The 17,913-nt window shown below is 43.9% G+C and overlaps 1 protein-coding gene across 2 annotated transcripts in view; it reads right to left on the bottom strand.

Moving 5' to 3' along the window:
- Positions 1 to 13,386, bottom strand: part of allc (allantoicase) — a 33,037-nt gene extending 19,651 nt beyond the window's left edge. Inside the window, exons 1-6 of one of the 2 annotated variants that reach the window (XM_055635260.1) lie at positions 13,256 to 13,386; positions 12,601 to 12,703; positions 9,564 to 9,614; positions 8,113 to 8,200; positions 5,602 to 5,727; positions 15 to 94 (exon numbers count right to left, since the gene is read on the bottom strand). In XM_055635260.1, coding sequence (XP_055491235.1) covers positions 15 to 94; positions 5,602 to 5,727; positions 8,113 to 8,200; positions 9,564 to 9,614; positions 12,601 to 12,690 — 435 coding nt within the window. In that variant the 5' untranslated portion in view covers positions 12,691 to 12,703; positions 13,256 to 13,386. The remainder of the gene's footprint in view (positions 1 to 14; positions 95 to 5,601; positions 5,728 to 8,112; positions 8,201 to 9,563; positions 9,615 to 12,600; positions 12,704 to 13,255) is intronic. The other variant, XM_055635261.1, reaches the window with a different exon arrangement.
- Between the last annotated feature and the right edge of the window lie 4,527 nt (positions 13,387 to 17,913).

Raw genomic sequence — 17,913 nt, 5'->3', positions numbered from 1 at the left:
TTATTTTGACAAACCTTCCCAATGGCTTCAGATTCCACCTCTGAAGCAGCAGTTCCAATTCTCTCTCCCCGTAGCATTAGGTCCGGAACTGCATCTGGTCAGAGAGATGTATAAAGTTGCATCATTTCAAAGCTTGCTCTTAGACGCAATATCAGATCACGGATAAAGTACAAAGTGCATGATGGATTGGTATAAAGTGATGTAAATCGCAGACCAAGACTGGTGATGAAAAATAGTAGCCCTGGGCTACTCGCCCTTCAGATTTCCTTCTGGACTTAAAACAATATCATGTCATGCAAAGTCAAATACACCAAAACTTTCTGTATTAACTGATCAACAATATCTCCCGTTATGCATGTACGAATCCACAACATCGCATAATAGAGGATTTAAAGTTAGACATTACACCAGCAGGGGTGTGAGAAGCCGATGAATTCTGAGGAACCTGGTGTGCAAGTGATCAATTGATAATAAAAATCTGGTTCGTGGGAGCAGAGTCAGAATATTGTTTGTCAAAACCACACTTTACTTCTTAAGTTATATTGAAGAACATTGAGAATATGTTCCATCTTTTGAATGAGACATTAAACTTGGTCTCTCTTAGTCCTTCGAGTAGATAGATTCTACGACACAATTCAGAAAGAGCGGGAGTTTCTCACAGGGCCCAAGTTATCATTCACCAAAAAAAAAACAGATGAACTAATTGTGAGGCAATGTTGTGCTTTGCAAATTGCTACATTTGGCCAAGTAAGCATTGTGAAGAGCCTCAGACTGTCCTTCAAATGTGAGAAGCATTATGCAGAAAACAAGTCCCACTTGTTATGAAGAACATATTTAACAACAATGATTAGGAATTCAGAAAAGTAAACTATAATTAGGGCAGAGATTTAAGTTCAGAGGGGGAAAGTTTAAAGGGACATGTGGGGCATGTTCTTTCTACATAGAGGGTGATGGGTGTCTGGAACATGATGCCAGGAATGGTATCATGAAAGCTGATATGATAGTAGCATTTAAGAGGCTATTAGATAGGCACATGGATATGCAGAGTATTGAGGGATGGCATCACAAGCAGGAGAATAGGATGTTTAATTTGGCATCATGTTCGGCAAAGGTATCCTAGGCCAAAGGGCCTGTTCCTGCTCTGCTCTGTTTTTTGTTATATTATTGTGCATGCTAAATGCACAATAATGTAAGAACATGTGCCTGCAAGAATGTGAGAATATGTGCCTGTTTAAAGGGGCTGTCCACTGCGGTGACATAATCCGCGAGTTAAGAAGATTGTCTTCGACCTTCAAGCTCGAGGGCACGCGCCTGGAAAACCTCGAGATGAATCGACCGTCAGCGTTGAAACCACGGGCTGGATCGACCACACGCACGCACGCACGCACACGTGCACGCACGCACACACGTGCACGCCCGCACACACGCACCCGCACGCACGCACACGCGCGCACGCACACACACGCACACAAACACACACGCACGCGCGCACACACACACACACACACGAACACACGCACACACACACACACACACACACACACACACACACACACACACACACACACACACACACACACACACACACAAAGGCATCGCAAAGGCAGGGGCCAGGGAAAGCGGAGGAGTGCTGTCTGAAATTCAAACCGCGATGATAGAAGGTAAAATATGGCTGCACAGTGTACGGTAATTCCTTTAGAGAGTGTGGGGGGTGGGGGGGGGGGGGAGAGAGAGAAGAGGAGAGAGGGGGGAGAGGGGGAGGGGAGAAGGAGGGAAGAAGCAGGGGGGGAAGGAGTGGATAAACTTTTAAGAAGTATAATAAAGTTTAGCGGGCATTTTACCTACCCGTAGGTTTTTCTTGGTCCTGAAAACTCCAATGAGCCAATCAAAATGACCGGTCAGCGAAGGAGATTGCCTATGGCAGCCCTCGACTGCCTGTAACTACATAGCGACCCCACTCTACTGCACTATGAGTTAAAAAGAACCACGCCGACCTAATTTTACTCGCGGAAATATTTCAACATGCTGAAAATTTTTCCGCGACCTAGCTGATGCGGCAAGTATTGGGGAACTTCCCTCGAGCATGAAGGAGAGTTCCAGTGACCTCATTGGACCTCCTAGGACCACGTGTCGACCATACTGCAAGTTTGAGTCGAGGGCAAACTTGTCTAAACTCGCAGATTAGGCCGCCGCAGTGGGACAGTCCCTTAACTCGGCTTCTGAAATTCAATTCTTTCCACACTTGCGGAATCAAATTACAGAGGCAGAGTTTAAAGACTATATGGTACAACATGACATTACATATGAAGATTGGGGTGAGAGATTGCAACCTTCACGTGGTCCACTCTGTTTCGATGAATGCAAGAAACCTGGCGTGCACAAACAGAAGATCAAACAGTACAAGTTGTCTTATAACTTTCGACTGTGCACGCCATACGCAGGAAGAAGACATATGAAGGAAGATTAGCACGTGCAAATGGAGGACACATCTCTATTCACAGGGCCCTGTGCCTTAAGCCTGCAACTGTGGAATGTCAAATGTAAAATAATGTGGAAAGTAAAATAACTTAACAGAGAAATTATAATTATTATAAAATCAGAAATAACTCGGATAAAACACAGTGATAAGTCGAGTGGAAATGTTACCTCTTGACTCCCACATACCTTGTTCGATCCTGACCTTTGGATGGCACGGTGGTACAGCTGGTGGAGCAACAGCCTCACAGCACCAGAGAACCGGGTTCGACCCTGACCTCAAGTGCGGCCTGGGTGGAGTTTGCAAGTTCTCTCTGCAACCTCATGGGTTTCCTCCTTGTGCTTTGGTTTCCGCCCACATCCCAAAGATATGTGTCCTTGTAGGTTAATTGACCTTTATAGATAGCCCCTTGTGTTTAAGAATTGGATGCAAAAGTAGGATAACATAGAACTGTTGTGATTACACCGAGACCTGGCTGTATAAGTCGACCTTGGACATTGTGTTGCAGCTGGCTGGCTTTCAACTTCACAGAGCGGACCGCGAAGCATAAGCAGCAGGAAAATCAAGAGGTGGTGGAATATGCTTCTATACTGACCAGGCCGGGTGCAGCGACATCACGGCACTGTCTAAATTCTGTTCTCTCAATCTAGAATCCCTCTGTATAAACTGCAAACCCTTTTATTCTCTGAGGGAATTTACCTCTTCTATTCTTGCTGGAGTTTAGATCTCCCCCCCAAGCCTGCATACGTGAGGCACAAATGCAATTCGCTGAACAGGTAATGAGGGTAGAGAGTGACTTCCCGGACTCCATGGTCATTGTTTTGGGGGACTTTAACAAGTTTTAACTCAGCCGTGACCTTCCAAAGTACAGACTTCATGTCACCTGCCCCACCAGAGGGGAGAGGGAGAACACTCGATCACTGTTACACTTCAAACAAGAACGCATATCGCTTAGTTCCCCGTGTGGCTCTGGGTCTCTATGATCATTGTTTAGTTCACTTTATTCATCTACAGGCAGAAACTAAATTCTGCTAAGCCTGTGGTCAAAACAATGAAAAGGTGGACAAGCGAGGGCATTGAGAACCTACATCCTGCTTTGACTGCACTGATTGGAATGTGTTCAAGGAAGCAACCACAAGCCTCGATGAGTATACACACACCATGACATCACATTTTGTGAGGCCAGTTGCATTCCCACTAGGACCCGGATCTGGTTCAACAACGGCAAGCCCTGGTTTACAGCAGAACAGACAGCTCCGAGACCCGACTCGGCCCCGAAGCTGTGGCGGTGGCAGCAGTGGCAGCAGCAACGGCAACGGAGACCCAACTCGGCCCCGGAACCGTGGCAGCGGCAGCAGCGGTAGCGGAGACCCAACTCGGCCCCGGAACCGTGGCGGCGGCAGCGACCACCCGCGGAGTTTGAACCGGCCCGTTCGCGGAGCACGGTTGAGCCGCGGGATTTACCATCACCCGGTGGGGTCACAACATCTGGAGCCTGGATCGCCTCGGCGCAGAGGGAGAACAAAGAGGGAAGAGACAGAGACTTTAAGATTTTGCCTTCCACCACAGTGAGGAGGTGTTTGGTGAACTCACTGTGGTGGATGTTAAATTTGTGTTGATTGTGTGTTTTTGTCATTTTTCTATTATATATATGACTGCAGGGAAACGAAATTTCGTTCAGACCGAAAGGTCTGAATGACAATAAATGAATCTAATCTAATCTAATCGAATCTCCGCCAGTCTAAAGATGAGGCCTACAGGAGCGAGAATGCAGACCTCTACAGGCAGGCCAAGTACAAGCTGAGAAGCGGAATCAGAGCTGCCAATGAAAGGTACTCTGAGAAGTTGAGGAGCAAGTTCTCAGCTTGTGACTCTTCTTCAGTTTGAAAGGGCTTGCAAGAAATTACCAGCTACAAGAGGAAAGCCCGCCACTCATTTGACATTCGTCAGCTGACCAACGACCTGAACAAGTTCTACTGCAGGTTCGATAAACAGAAACTTAACCCTGGTACCACCTCCGCAACCAAAACTTCACACCTACTCACAGCCTGAATCCAGTCTGCAAAGACTGGGCTCTCGTCCACTACCCACCCCCTCCTTGCTGCCCAACATCAGTCTGCCCACTTCTCCGTCACTAACAATAGAAATTGTTATTCAGGAAACAGAAAAGCCTGAAATCTCCAGGACCAGACAATGTTTCCCCCTCTACCCTCAAGCTCTGAGCTGAACAACTGGCACCGGTCTACACAGACATTTTCAACCAGTCCCTGCAAACATGTACTGTCCCTGCCTGCTTCAAAGTCTCCACTATTGTCCCTGTACCCAAAAATACAAGGATTACTGGTCTTAATGACTATGGGCCTGTCACACTGACCTCTGTAGTCATGAAGACCCTTGAAAGACGTGCTGGCCAAGCTGAAAAATATCACAAACCCCTTCTGGACCCTCTGCAGTTTGCATACCGGGCCGATAGATCAGTGGCTGTGCGGTCAACCTAGGTCTCCACGTCATCCTCCATCACCTAGACTGCCAAGGGACCTATGCAAGGATTTTGTTTGTTGATTTTAGCTCTGCATTCAACACCATTGTGCCAGAGCTACTGCACTCCAAACGCTCCCAGTTGACTGTGCCTGAACCCCTCTGTTGGTGGATCACCAACTTCCTGACTGACAGGAAGCAGCATGTGAGGCTAGGAAAGCACATCTCGGACCCACAGACCCTCAGATTAGGAGCACCACAAGGCTGCGTACTCTCTCCTCTCCATTACTCTCTCTACACCAACGACTGCATCGATAGTCAGTGTGGACTTAGTGGGCCGAAGGGCCTGTGTCCATCAGTCTGAAGAAGGGTCTTGACCCAAAACTTTGCCTATTCCTTCGCTCCTTAGATGCTGCCTCACCCGCTGAGTTTCTCCATCTTTTTTGTGCACAATGGATAAGAGAAGTTTTAGTTTGGGACTCTTCTTTAGATTGATTGCAGGTGGGCAGCGAGAACGAAAGCTGGAGACCTCAGGAAGGCCAAAACACAGTGAGAAATACATGACAAATATAGTTAGTGTCCTTTTGCAGAACATTCATTGTATTTCAATGTATTAAACGGTGGAGGAGTTTTAGTAAATTACTAACCGGCTTTTAGGCATGCTGCTTGAATTGACATACGAGGAGCATAATTGCCAGTGAAGTAAGATGTATCGACATCAATTCCATGGATGACTCCAGGCACACCCAGCTGGATAACACACCAGTCATGACCTATGAAAAATAAACATGCATTGATGAACAAAGATTAAGATTTAATACACTTGTGGAAAGGAAAGTTGGAGCATGGTCAGACTCAAGCATCATTTGTAGGATGCTAATTATCGAATTATGCAGTATCTTGGAAAGCCAATGTCAAGTTGCAACTGATGTTCATGTCTTTGCCTGGAATTAATATTGGCCATTTGAAAGCCCAATGGCCTGAATTTGGATATTAGAGGGAACATTAGAATACCTTGGTTGATTTTGATCAACTATAATTCATAAGTAAATGCTGAAGTAGAAATGTGTCTACATCCTTGGTGGGGTATAAGATGTTGAGGAGCATACTAAAGAAGGAAATCATGATGACAAAAAGGGGCATGAGATAGCTCTGGCAGATAAGATTATGTTAAATCCAAAGTAAAGAGATTTTATTAATATATTAAGGGCAAAAGGATAACCAGAGAGAGAATAGGGGCCTTTAGAAACTAAAGTGATCATCTATGTGGGAGACATAGGAAATGGGCAAGGTACTCATTGAACATTTCCCCTGTGTGTTTTACCATGGAGTAGGACATTAAGACTGGGGGACGTATCAGTTAATGGAGATGTCTTGAGGACATTCCGTATAACAGTTGAGGAGGTGCTGGATGTCCTAAGAAATGTGACAGCTAATAAATCACCTGGGCCTGAACAGATTTATGCAAGGACACTGTGGGAAGCTAGAGAATACATTTGAAGAAGTAACCATGAAGGCTGATGGAGGCCAGGCCATAGACATAGATAATAATAATAATAATAATAAACGTTATTATTATTATAATAATAATAATAATAATAATAATAATAAAAAACTTTATTATGGACTCAAGGTCCAGACAAGGGGCAACATTACATATAAATGCTTTGCATATTAAAAAATATCATAAAGTGCATATAAAATCTTAGTATATCCCTTATAAAAGTATCATAAATTATATATAAAAAAACACAATACATGAATTAAAAATCCAGATTTAAAAAATGATCAATGTCCTACAATGAGACAACGATACCAGTGTCTCCACAGCTGGGGTTCAAAGCGTGTAGTGCTAACCCTTATGTTTGTCAAGGCCACAATAATTACATTTTTAGAGTCATATAGACTACATGGACTATGTGGACTTCAGAAGGTTGACACATACAGGAGATGAAGAGGAAAGTCAGGGTGGTTGCAGACTTAGTAAAGATATGGAAAGTAAAACAGCCAGCTAAACATTTGAATTCTCCGAAGCAAGGTTGCACAATTTCCTTCTGTTTCACTGCAATCAAGAATTCAAGGTAGGATTATATCACAGAGACAGACCTTTCACCCTGCCAAATCCATGTTTACTATCAACCACTCATTATTATACTAATCTTATGCTAAGCCATTTTATTCTCCCTAATTTGGCATCAGCTGCTCCCAAGACAACCTTTCACTGACATCTAGAGGCAATTTATAGTAGCCAATTAAACGACCAACCTGTTAAATATTTTGGATGTGCAAAGAAACTAGAACACCAAGAGAAAATCAATATGGACGCAGGGAGAACATGTAAACTCCGCGCAGAAAATACCCAAGGTCAGGGTTGATCTCGAGTCAATGGTGTTGTGATGTAGTAGCTCTATCAGCTGCGCCATTCTGTCACCCTTAGATTTATTTCAAGGGACAAGTGAAATTACTGTTATCAGGCAACTTAAAGATCCTAACAACTAGAGAGCAGTCCTGAACTACTATCTACGTCATTGGAGACCATCAGGCTATCTTTGATCAGACTTTACTGGCTTTATCTTGCACTAAATGGTATTTCCTTTATTATGTATCTGTGTACTGTGAATGGCTTGAGTGTAATCATGAATTGTCTTTCCGCTGACTGGTTAACACAAAACTTTTCACTGTACCTCAGTACACCTAACAATAAGCTGAACTGCTTTATCTTGCAATCAGTAAATGGTATTTCCTTTATAATTGCCATCTTCTAGCCTTTCAAAAGCCACCATATTTAAACAATATAGAGAAACATCATAGAAAATATGTGCTGAGTAGGCCATTCGGCCTTTCTAGCCTGCACCGCCATTCAGTATCATGGCCATCCAACTCAGTATCCCATCCCCGCCTTCTCTCCATACCCCCTGATCCCTTTAGCCACAAGGGCCACATCTAACTCCCTCTTAAATATAGCCAATGAACTGGCCTCAACTACCTTCTGTGGCAGAGAGTTTCACAGATTCACCACTCTCTGTTATCAGTAGCTGCATGATTAAACCTTCATACCATTGATGGAGCTGATTTTGACAGAGTTCTATCTACTTAGATACTAGTGGGGAACATAATCAAGTTAGCATTAAATGTGTATATTTCAGATCTTGACTTACCTGGAATTCGTTTTCTCCTGGTTTCCCAACCATCCATCCATTTGCCAAAGTTTGTAAATTCATGTGCCTTCCATTGTGGTGCTTCAGACTAAAACAAACATTGTGATTTAAAAATTAGGAACAAACCAAATATAAAAAGTCAGTCTGAAGAAGGCTCTCCACCCAAAACGTCACACGGAATCAAGGGATACGGGGAGAAATCAGGAATGGGGTACTGATTTGGTGCTGACTCAAATGGGCCGAATAGCCTACTCCTGCACCTATTTTCTATATTTCTAGGTCACCTATTCCTTATCACCAGAGATGCTGCCTGACCTGCTGAGGTAGTCCAGCATTTTGTGATTTTCTCTAATATATCCATGACTTTGACACGCTCAGACGTGGTTGTTAATGAAGTATATTTAGAAGTGGGGAAAACATTTGAGGTTATTTTTGTTCAGTCCTGAAAAATTAGCACCATGTCAGAGGTGCAGTCCTATTCATGAGATACACTCTCATGTTGAAAGTCTTTCTGCTTGCTCCAGGGGATTGAATGATAAAAGTTCCAAGGCAGATTTTTCCAATCAAAAATTGGAAATAAATCATTGTGCAGGTAGAATACACATGGAAGAATTGCTAAGGTTGATTTGCCTACCTTTAAAAATATTTTTTTTTGTGGTCATTTTGAAATGGACTGATGATCAGGATGCCTTTGTTAACATCACACAGTTCTCATAATACAGTGGACTGCCACCAGGCCAATCTCAAGCACGATAGTGGAAAATATCCATCCCCATGCCAGTGGTTCAGAGGTTACACTGCCGTTTCATAGCACCAGCAACCTGAGTTTGATCCTGACCTCATTTGCTGTCTATGTGGAGTTTACACATTCTCTTTGTGAGTATACAGGTTGAATTTGGTTTAGTTTACATTCACATTTACTGAGGTACAGTGAAAAGCTCTTTTGTTGCATACTATCCAGTCAGCAAAAAGACTATACATGATTGCAATCAAGCTTTCTACAGTGTACAGATACAGGATAAAGCGAATAACATTTAGCGCAAGATAAAGTCCAGTAAAGTCCAATTAAAGATGGTCCGAGTATCTCCAATTAGATAGATGGTTAGTTAGGAGTGCTTTCTGGTTGGTGAGGGGATGGCTCAGTTGCCTGATAACAACTGAAAAGAAATTGCCCCTGAATATGGAGTCATGTGTTGTCCCACTTCTGTACCTGTTGCCGGTGGGAGAGGGGAGAAGAGGGAGTGACCAGGCTGAGACTCATCCTTGATTATACTGCTGGCCTTTGCGAGGCATTGTGAAGTGTAGATGAAGCAGCATGAAGTGATTTCACTCTGTGTTCCAGTTTCCTCATACATCCCAAATAATACCCCAGTGCAAATTACGTTTCGATCATCAATTGTTGATGTCCAATGCCTGTAAATTAACTGAAACATATGTAGCATTTCACTCACCTTCAAAAGATTCTCTGCAGTTGCAAACCAATCATCTGTTGCAAAAAGGACCTGAAAAATAGTTACGTTGAAATAGCAAAATGATCACTTCCAGTGGTCCTTTATGTATCATGTCTCTTACATCTAACAACAAGGAGGTTCGCTAAGCAGAGGTTAGGTAGTTGAGGAATATTTGTTGGTTAATTCAGACAGCTCTCATTAGAAGCAATAGAGCACCATTTGCTCTATTAAGTTTTGGGGGAAATCACATCCACACTAATGTGTTGAGAAATGTAGAAAGGGTAAACATAGAAACAAGAAACATAGAAATTAGGTGCAGGAGAATGCCATTCGGCCCTTCGAGCCTACACCGCCATTCAATATGATCATGGCTGATCATCCAACTCAGTATCCCGTACCTGCCTTCTCTCCATACCCCCTGATCCCCTTGGCCACAAGGGCCACATCTAACTCCCTCTTAAATATAGCCAATGAACTGGCCTCAACTACCCTCTGTGGCAGAGAGTTCCAGAGATTCACCACTCTTTGCGTGAAAAAAGTCCCACCTGTCTCGCACTTTAAAGGATTTCCCCTTTTCCCTTAATCTGTGACCCCCTTGTGTCCTGGATTTTTAAACATCGGGAACAATCAATGAACCTGCCTGTCCACCACTTAAGAATTTGTAAGCTCTATTCCAGATCCCCTCTCAATCTTCTGAATAAAGAGAGTATAAACCAGTCTATCCAGTCTTTCTTCATAAAGTCCTGTCATCCCAGGAATCAGTCTGGTGAACCGTCTCTGCACTCCCTCTATGGCAATAATGTCCTTTCTCAGATTTGGAGACCAAAACTGTACGCAATACTCCAGGTCTGGTCTCACCAAGACCCTGTACAACTGCAGTAGAACCTCCCTGCTCCTATACTCAAATCATTTTGCAATGAAAGCTAACATACCATTCGCTTTCTTTACTGCCTGCTGCACCTGCATGCCTACCTTCAATGACTGGTGTACCATGACACCCAGGTCTCGCTGCATCTCCCCCTTTCCCAATCGGCCACCATTTAGATAATAGTCTGCTTTCCTTGTAACCTTGCAAAATTCCCAGGAGAATGAAATGACTCGAGTACCATCGTGTTGATCAGATCTCATTTAATTCTGAGTATCTCTCTTGGCATCCACACAAATTACTTTGGCATTTCTAATGTTTCCATCTTGCACCCACTCATCCCAGTAAACATTGGTGGCTCAATAAATTAAAACACATTCATGATAAAGTCCAACTTTATTCATCAAATATACTGGAGCATTTTAACAGGCAGTTGCTGCTGGCGTCTCGCTTACTAATGGCCCTGACCCACGGTACGAGTTCCTTCCAAGAGCTCTCTCGAGTTTTAAAAAAATCAAACTCGTGGTAAGCACGGAAAATGAACATAGCGGGTACGTCGGAGCTCGGGGGCGTCTCTTAGCGGCTCGTAACGCTAACGGCAGGTACTCGGGAAGAGTCGCTAATGGCAGGTAAGCTCGGGAAGATTCGTGAAGATTTTTCAACATGTTGAAAAATGTCCACGAGAGCCCCGAGTATTGATGAGCGGCCACTATTGTAAATCTCCGATTTCGAATCAGGGCAAACTCAGGAGAGTTCTTGGAATTAACTCGTACTGTGGGACAGGGCCATAATTTTTGGTTGGTGGGGGCGCTGCAAGCCGGCGCCCTGTCAGCAGTGTGTCTGTTTTTTTCAACTTTTTTTGTTTTTTTAGTATGTTTTAAAGTATGTGTTTAATGTTTCTTTGTGTGTTTTGTGTGGGGGTGGTGTGGGGGGGGTGAGGGGAAAACCGTTTTGGTCGCCTCCTCCATGGAGAGGCGACTTTTTCCAGGTCGGCTCCCCCTTGGCCTAACAACGAGGATCGGAGACGCGCCCGGTGCTTCAGCGGCGGACGCAGCGTGGACTCTCGGCGCGGAGCGGGCGAGCCCTCGCTGGGGCTTGCCAGAGGGGAGCGCTCTGTTTCGCTGGCCTGCGGCAGCCGGCAGCCTGAAGCCGCGGTCTGCAGTGCTCCAGCTGGCACGGCGTCTGCATCCCTTGTGGGGGACCCGGGGGAAGAAGAAGCCACCACTGCCGGCCCACGGCCAACTTTAACCGCAGATCCGGTGTGGACTTACCATCACCCCTGGAGGGGAGCTTCGACCGCCGGCCCTGCAGTCTGTGGTGCATCTGGCTGCGGCGCAAACTTTGAATCTTCGCCTTCCGGCCTGCGGCCTACACCAACCTAAAGCCGTGGTCTCCAGTGGGGAAGAGCCGACTCCGGTCTGGAAACACGGGGGAAAATGGAGGAGGACTGGCCAAATTTTGTGCTTTCCACCACAGTGATGAATGCTGTGGTGGATGTTTGTATTATTTTTTTACTGTGTATTGTGTGTTCTTTCTCATTGTACTGCTGCTGACAAATTCATTTCACTTGCACTTTATGTGCAATGTGACAAATAAAACCGTATTGTATTGTATTGTATTGTATTGTAACTAGTACCCGAGAGAGAGAGTCTTTGTGTAGTACCGTAATACCATGTAATGGGTGGCATGCATATTTGTGTTATGAAGGTTATAAATGGTATGAATTAATAAGGGTTAATCTACACCGGTTAAACTATTTTTAAACATTTACGACATTGGCCTGAAACATTAACTCCACAGGTGCAGCCTGACCTGCTGAGTACTTTCAGTTTTATTTCAGACATCAAACATCTGCAGATTTGTTTATCCTTTTCAAATTTTCATCAGTTTCATTTGTTTTTCCTTTTGCAATTCCATGTGGGCAATTTTCCTTATTGCTTGACCAATGCAACATTCTAAAAGCATAGTAGTGAAGAATTCATCCATTGGTCTTGCTGTGAACTAAATAATTGCCACAGTTCCCAGTTCAGCATCAATGCCTTTTCAAACTGCTCCAGTGAAATCACTGTAGGAAATTGACACAACAGCTTCTACATAAATGAAATGTACTGTAATTCTATTTTGTTCTTCTCAAAGTCCTTCCCGAAGTCAGAAGTGTCAGTGAAAGCTTACCTTTGCCCCTGTTGACTCACAAGCCAGGTCATTCATATGGACAAAGTCTGGAACCTTTTCTATTTTGCTCTGGACTGGACGAACTGCCATTCTTCAACCTGTTCTAATAAATTAAATGTTCGCATGTTTTTTTGCTCGAGTACAAAGGTCTTCAATAATGCATGGATACATGCTGGCTAAACATGCTCTTTCCTACAACTCTCCCCCTGGAATGTTTTTTATCCATTTTGTGGTATGTTACCCCGTATGTTGATATCACTTTCCTTGGTATTTCATAGTTCTGCTTGTGATTAAGTTTTCCTACCATTATACATTAACCAAGCATAAAATTAAATTCAATTACATTTACTGATAAGCTTCAGCATTCAGCAATTGTTGTTCCAACATGAGCAGATTTTAAACAGACATCCCTAACTTTATTTTATAAAGTAGAACATTTATAATGGCAAATCTAAATAAAAGTAAGGAAGACCAACACAATTAATATGAAAAAATGGTTTTGTATTTCTAAAGATATAAAGAAAATTACATCACAAATGCCAAGCCCAATATTTAACTTTATTTACATACTTTCAAATTGCTACTTATACTAACTCAAGATATAGGTTTTTTTTATTTGTAACTTGCATATTGTACATTTGATTTTATGACTTACCGGTTTTCCTGCCGACAAGCCTGTTTGCAGCTAGTGAGTCTAAAGTACAAAAAAATGCTGGTATCTGTTAAACAACCCAGTTATGATGTGCAAACCTGCAGAATGAACTTAGGGGCACACAGTTACCGAACTGAAGATAGTCAGCTGTATTATTGGCTGTTTCAAAACATGCAAATGGAAAGCAGCTATATTTTCTCATGCAAGTTCAAAACATATGCCCAGGAATTGAATAGCGACTATTCTGGCGTGTAAAATTGACCGGAGCTTTTGCCAAATGAGAAGACACCAATAATTCAATATCTTTTCTTAATAGTTAATATTGTGGCTTGCTTGTTTTGAGAAAACATGATCTGGGGATAAGGGGAGAAAGCAGGAACAGGATACTGATTCTGGATGATCAGCCATGATCATATTGAATGACTGGCTCGAAAGGCCAAATGGCCAACACCTGCACCTATTTTCTATTTCTATTTTTTTCTATGTTTCTATGATCTCATGTTTGGCACTTGCTGCTTGAAGCGTCCCAATCCAAACCAACACACGAGGAAGTGGATAAATCCCAGGCCTCTTCAGACGTGATAAATCCACAGATGGGTGAATCCCCCGGCCTGATCAAGTGTACCCTACAATGTTAGAAGAAGCAAGAGAAGAAATTGCTGGGGCCCTGGTAGAGGTTTTTGTATAACCTTTTGGAAAAAGGAAGACTGGAGGGTAGCTAATGTTGTGCCTTTAGTTAAGAAGGATTACAAACCAGGGAACCTCAGGCTGGTGAACCAAATATTGGTGGTGAGGAAAATCACTGAAGGTGCATCTGAGAGACAGGATCAGTCTACACTTGGAAAGGCAAGAGCTGATATGGGATAGTCAGCATGACTGTGAAAATAAACCCTGGCGGAATATACGCAGTGAATGTCAAGGACGTAGGGAGAGAACTAGAGATACAAGTTTTGTTCACAGTAAGTAGACAAGTTGGTGATAAAGGCATATGGCACGCTTGCTTTGATTGGCAGAACATTAAGTCTTTGTAATGTCATGTTACAGCTATACAAGATGTTGGTGAAGCTGCAACTGGAGAATTGTGTGCGGTTCGGGTCACCCACCATATTAAAGGATGTGATTAAGCTGGAGTTCACTTATCATTTGCCAGGCTTCACCCTGACCCCACCTCTTTTCCTGAGTTCTCGTTCCCATACTGTAATTACTCTGAAAAAGGGACCCGACCCAAAATATAACCTATCCTTGTCCTCCAGAGATTCTGCCTGATCCATTGAGTTACTCCAGCACATTGTGGGTTGATTTATAAGCCAGCATCTGCAGTTCCTTGTGTGTTCAGTAAGACAACCTTTAGAACACTTCATCCTAGTAACATAATAGTCACAGAATTTTTATAAAACTTTTTCTCACCCTAGTTGAAGCTACCTTCGATCAACCTTTTGGTATTAAACAGCTAAAGGCCCTGATGCAAATCAAGCCCAATGTCCTGGAATCACCTCCCTAAATTTCTCCTTACCTCTTTCGTCCTTTTAAGATGTTCCTTTAAAACCAACCTTCACGACTTCACCTGACCTATTAAGTCCATCGGCATCTCCATGCTTCGTTTTGTTCAGGAATGCTTCTGTGATGTACCCTGGCTTACCTTATAGTAAACAACAGAGGTTTTCTCAAGCCAGCACCTTCAGCATGCAGGCCTCAGTTATTCCCATTCAGCTCCACTTGGCAGGCCACATTGCTCACTGGCTTGATTCCAGAGTCCAAAACAAACCACATCTCTGGAAGAGATTACCAGATGGACAGAGGAAAGATTCAGGAATCTTGGACGAGTCCGAGTGATCCAGCGCTGAAACAGGCCCTTCGGCCCAATTTGCCCACACCGGCCAACATTTCCCAGCCACACGCTGTCCCACCTGCCCGCATTTGGTCCCTGTCCCTCCAAACCTGACCTATTCACACAAAGGGTGGTGGGTGTATGGAATTGTCGCATTAACTGCTCAAGGCTCTCCCTGGGCAGGCTTTTTAGAGTTCCCGCACTGCAACTCACCTAAGATTCCCTTCTTCCAACCAATACACTCACTCGCTGCTCTGACTGCTGCTCCTCTGCCGACTCGCCTATGGCAGTGTGTCAAATTATGAGAGCAGAGATAGGTTAGAACCTTTTTCCTAGGGTGGAAATATCAAAGACTAGAAGGTATGGCATTGAAAGTTTAAAGGAGATGAGCAGGGCGATGTTTTAGTACAAAGTTGGTGGTTGGTACCTGGAAGGCACTGCCAGTGGTGATAGTGGAGGTAGACATGATAGTGGTGTTTAAGAGGCATTTAGACAGATACATGGATATGTAGGGATTACGGGGATGTGGATCATGTGAGTAGTTTATCTTGGCTTCATCTTCAGTAGATATTTTGTTTTAGATTAGTTTAGAGATACAGCGTGGAAACAGCCCACTGAGTCCGTGCTGACCAGCGATCCTCGGAAAGCAGCACTATCCTACATACCAGGAACAATTTACAATCTTCACCGAAGCCAATAAACCTACAAACGTGTGTGTACGTCTTTGAATTGTGGAGGAATCAGGAGAAAACCCACTCTGTGCAGACAATACCCACAGACCATGGGAGAACATGCAAACTCTGTGCAGACAGTACCCACAGTCAGGATTGAACCAGAGTCTCTGGTGCTGTCAGGCAGCAACTCCAGCAGTGCGCCACCATAATATTGTGTGCCAAAGGGCCTGTCCCTGTGCTGCATTGTTCAATGCTGTGCCCAAAGTCTCCTTGAAGAAACTTTGCATTTCCACTGACTTCTGAACACAGTGGGCCAGGCAGCATCCCTGGAGAATATGGATAGGTGATGTTTCGGGTTAGGACCCTTCAGACTGGATGGTGTTGTTCAGTGTGGTGTTCTTAAGCATACTCTAATATGTACTTTGATTACATTTCTATATAATAGTGATAACTTACAAAATCACCATTAAAAGTTGATTGAAGCACTTAGAGATCCTCTAACTGAAGAACTCAATAAAAGATTAATGTACTTACAGTTAGGGTACAGATTGAATGTTTTTGGAACATTAGTGAGAGATTTTCAAAATTGGAAGCGTCATAGGTTTAGGATCAAGAGATTGCTTAGTTTAGTTTAGTTTAGAGACACAGTGTGGAAACAGGCCCTTCAGTCCGATCACCTGTATATTAGTTCTATCCTACACACTCGGGACAATTTACAGAAGCCAATTAATCTACAAATCTGCACGTCTTTGGAATGCAATAGAAAACCAGAGCACCTGGAGAAAACCCACGCGTTCACAGGAAGAACATACAAATTCAATCCAGACAGGAGTAAACCTGGGTCTCTGGCGCTGTAAGGTAGCAACTCTACCGCTGCACCATTGCAACTGGGTCCTTAACGTTTTATCACAACGGCAGCAGACAGTCAGGGTGGGCAGTCGATATCAAGAGCCATCGCCGTGAGCACTGGCTCACCCCAAGGCCTGTGTCCCCCTGCTGTTTAGTCTGCTTACACATGATTGTACTGCTAGACTCAGTAACAACTATATCAACAAGTTCGCTGATGACACAACAGTGGTGGGTCTCATCAGCGACAATAATGAGTCGGCGTACAGGATGGAGGTGGAGCTGCTCACAGGATGGTGCAGATCCCACAACCTCACTCTTAATGTGGAAAAAAAAACTAAGGAGATGGTGGTCGACTTCAGGAGGGCGGGAAAACAACACCACACACCGCTGTACATTGATGGAGCTGCTGTGGAGAGGGTCAGCAGTGTGAAGTTCCTAGGACTCCACCTGTCGGATGACCTGACCTCTATGACCAACACCACAGCAGTGGTCAAAATAGCCCAACAGCAACTCCACCCTCTCCGGAGACTAAGGAAAGCAGGTCTCCCCACTGCCCATCTAAGAACCTTCTACAGGGGCACAATCAAAAGCATAATAACCTACGGCATCACTTCCTGGTTCGGGAGCTGCAAGGCTTACGAACAATATCAACTAAACAGGATAGTGAAGACAGCCAGCAGGATTATTGGTGCCCCACTCCCTTTCCTGCTGGAGATATACAAGAAGAGGAGCATCAGTAGAGCCATCTCCATCATCCAGGACCCCTACCACCCATCACACCACATCTTCTCCATTCTGCCATCTGGGAAGAGGTACAGGAGCATCAGCTGCAAAACCAGCAGGATGCTCCTCAGCTTCTTCCCACAGGCAATAAGACTGATTAACGGACTTTGTCCCCTCCCAAAATATCGCTCACCAACACATCCAACCCCGCCCATACTTTGACAGTTGGGCACCTGCCAAAGTAAAGCCACTGTAAAAGCCAAAGCCACTGTCGATCAGAATGTCTGTTTTTATTATATTGTTAATTTTAGGCCTACTTTCTGTTTTAAACATGGTAATTTTAATTTGTTTTTAAAGCTCTATGTATTTATCCTTTTTTTATTTTTTTTATTTATACACTGAATGGAAACCGATCGAGCAATGTGTTTTCGTTTCCTCTGTATATGCGAGTACTCAGTGAAAATGATATTAAAGAAATACTGAATACTGAATGAATTGTGTCGGCCTTGGGATTCGGAATGGAGAGCAGGGTGGGAAAAATAAAGCCAGAGGCACCAGCGGGGGACAAAGCAATATGAACACACTTT

Source organism: Leucoraja erinacea, chromosome 5 (assembly GCF_028641065.1).
Source record: "Leucoraja erinacea ecotype New England chromosome 5, Leri_hhj_1, whole genome shotgun sequence".
Lineage (NCBI taxonomy): Eukaryota > Metazoa > Chordata > Chondrichthyes > Rajiformes > Rajidae > Leucoraja > Leucoraja erinaceus.
The sequence above is the reverse complement of the archived record's forward strand: the minus strand, read 5'-3'. Positions and strand labels throughout refer to the sequence as shown.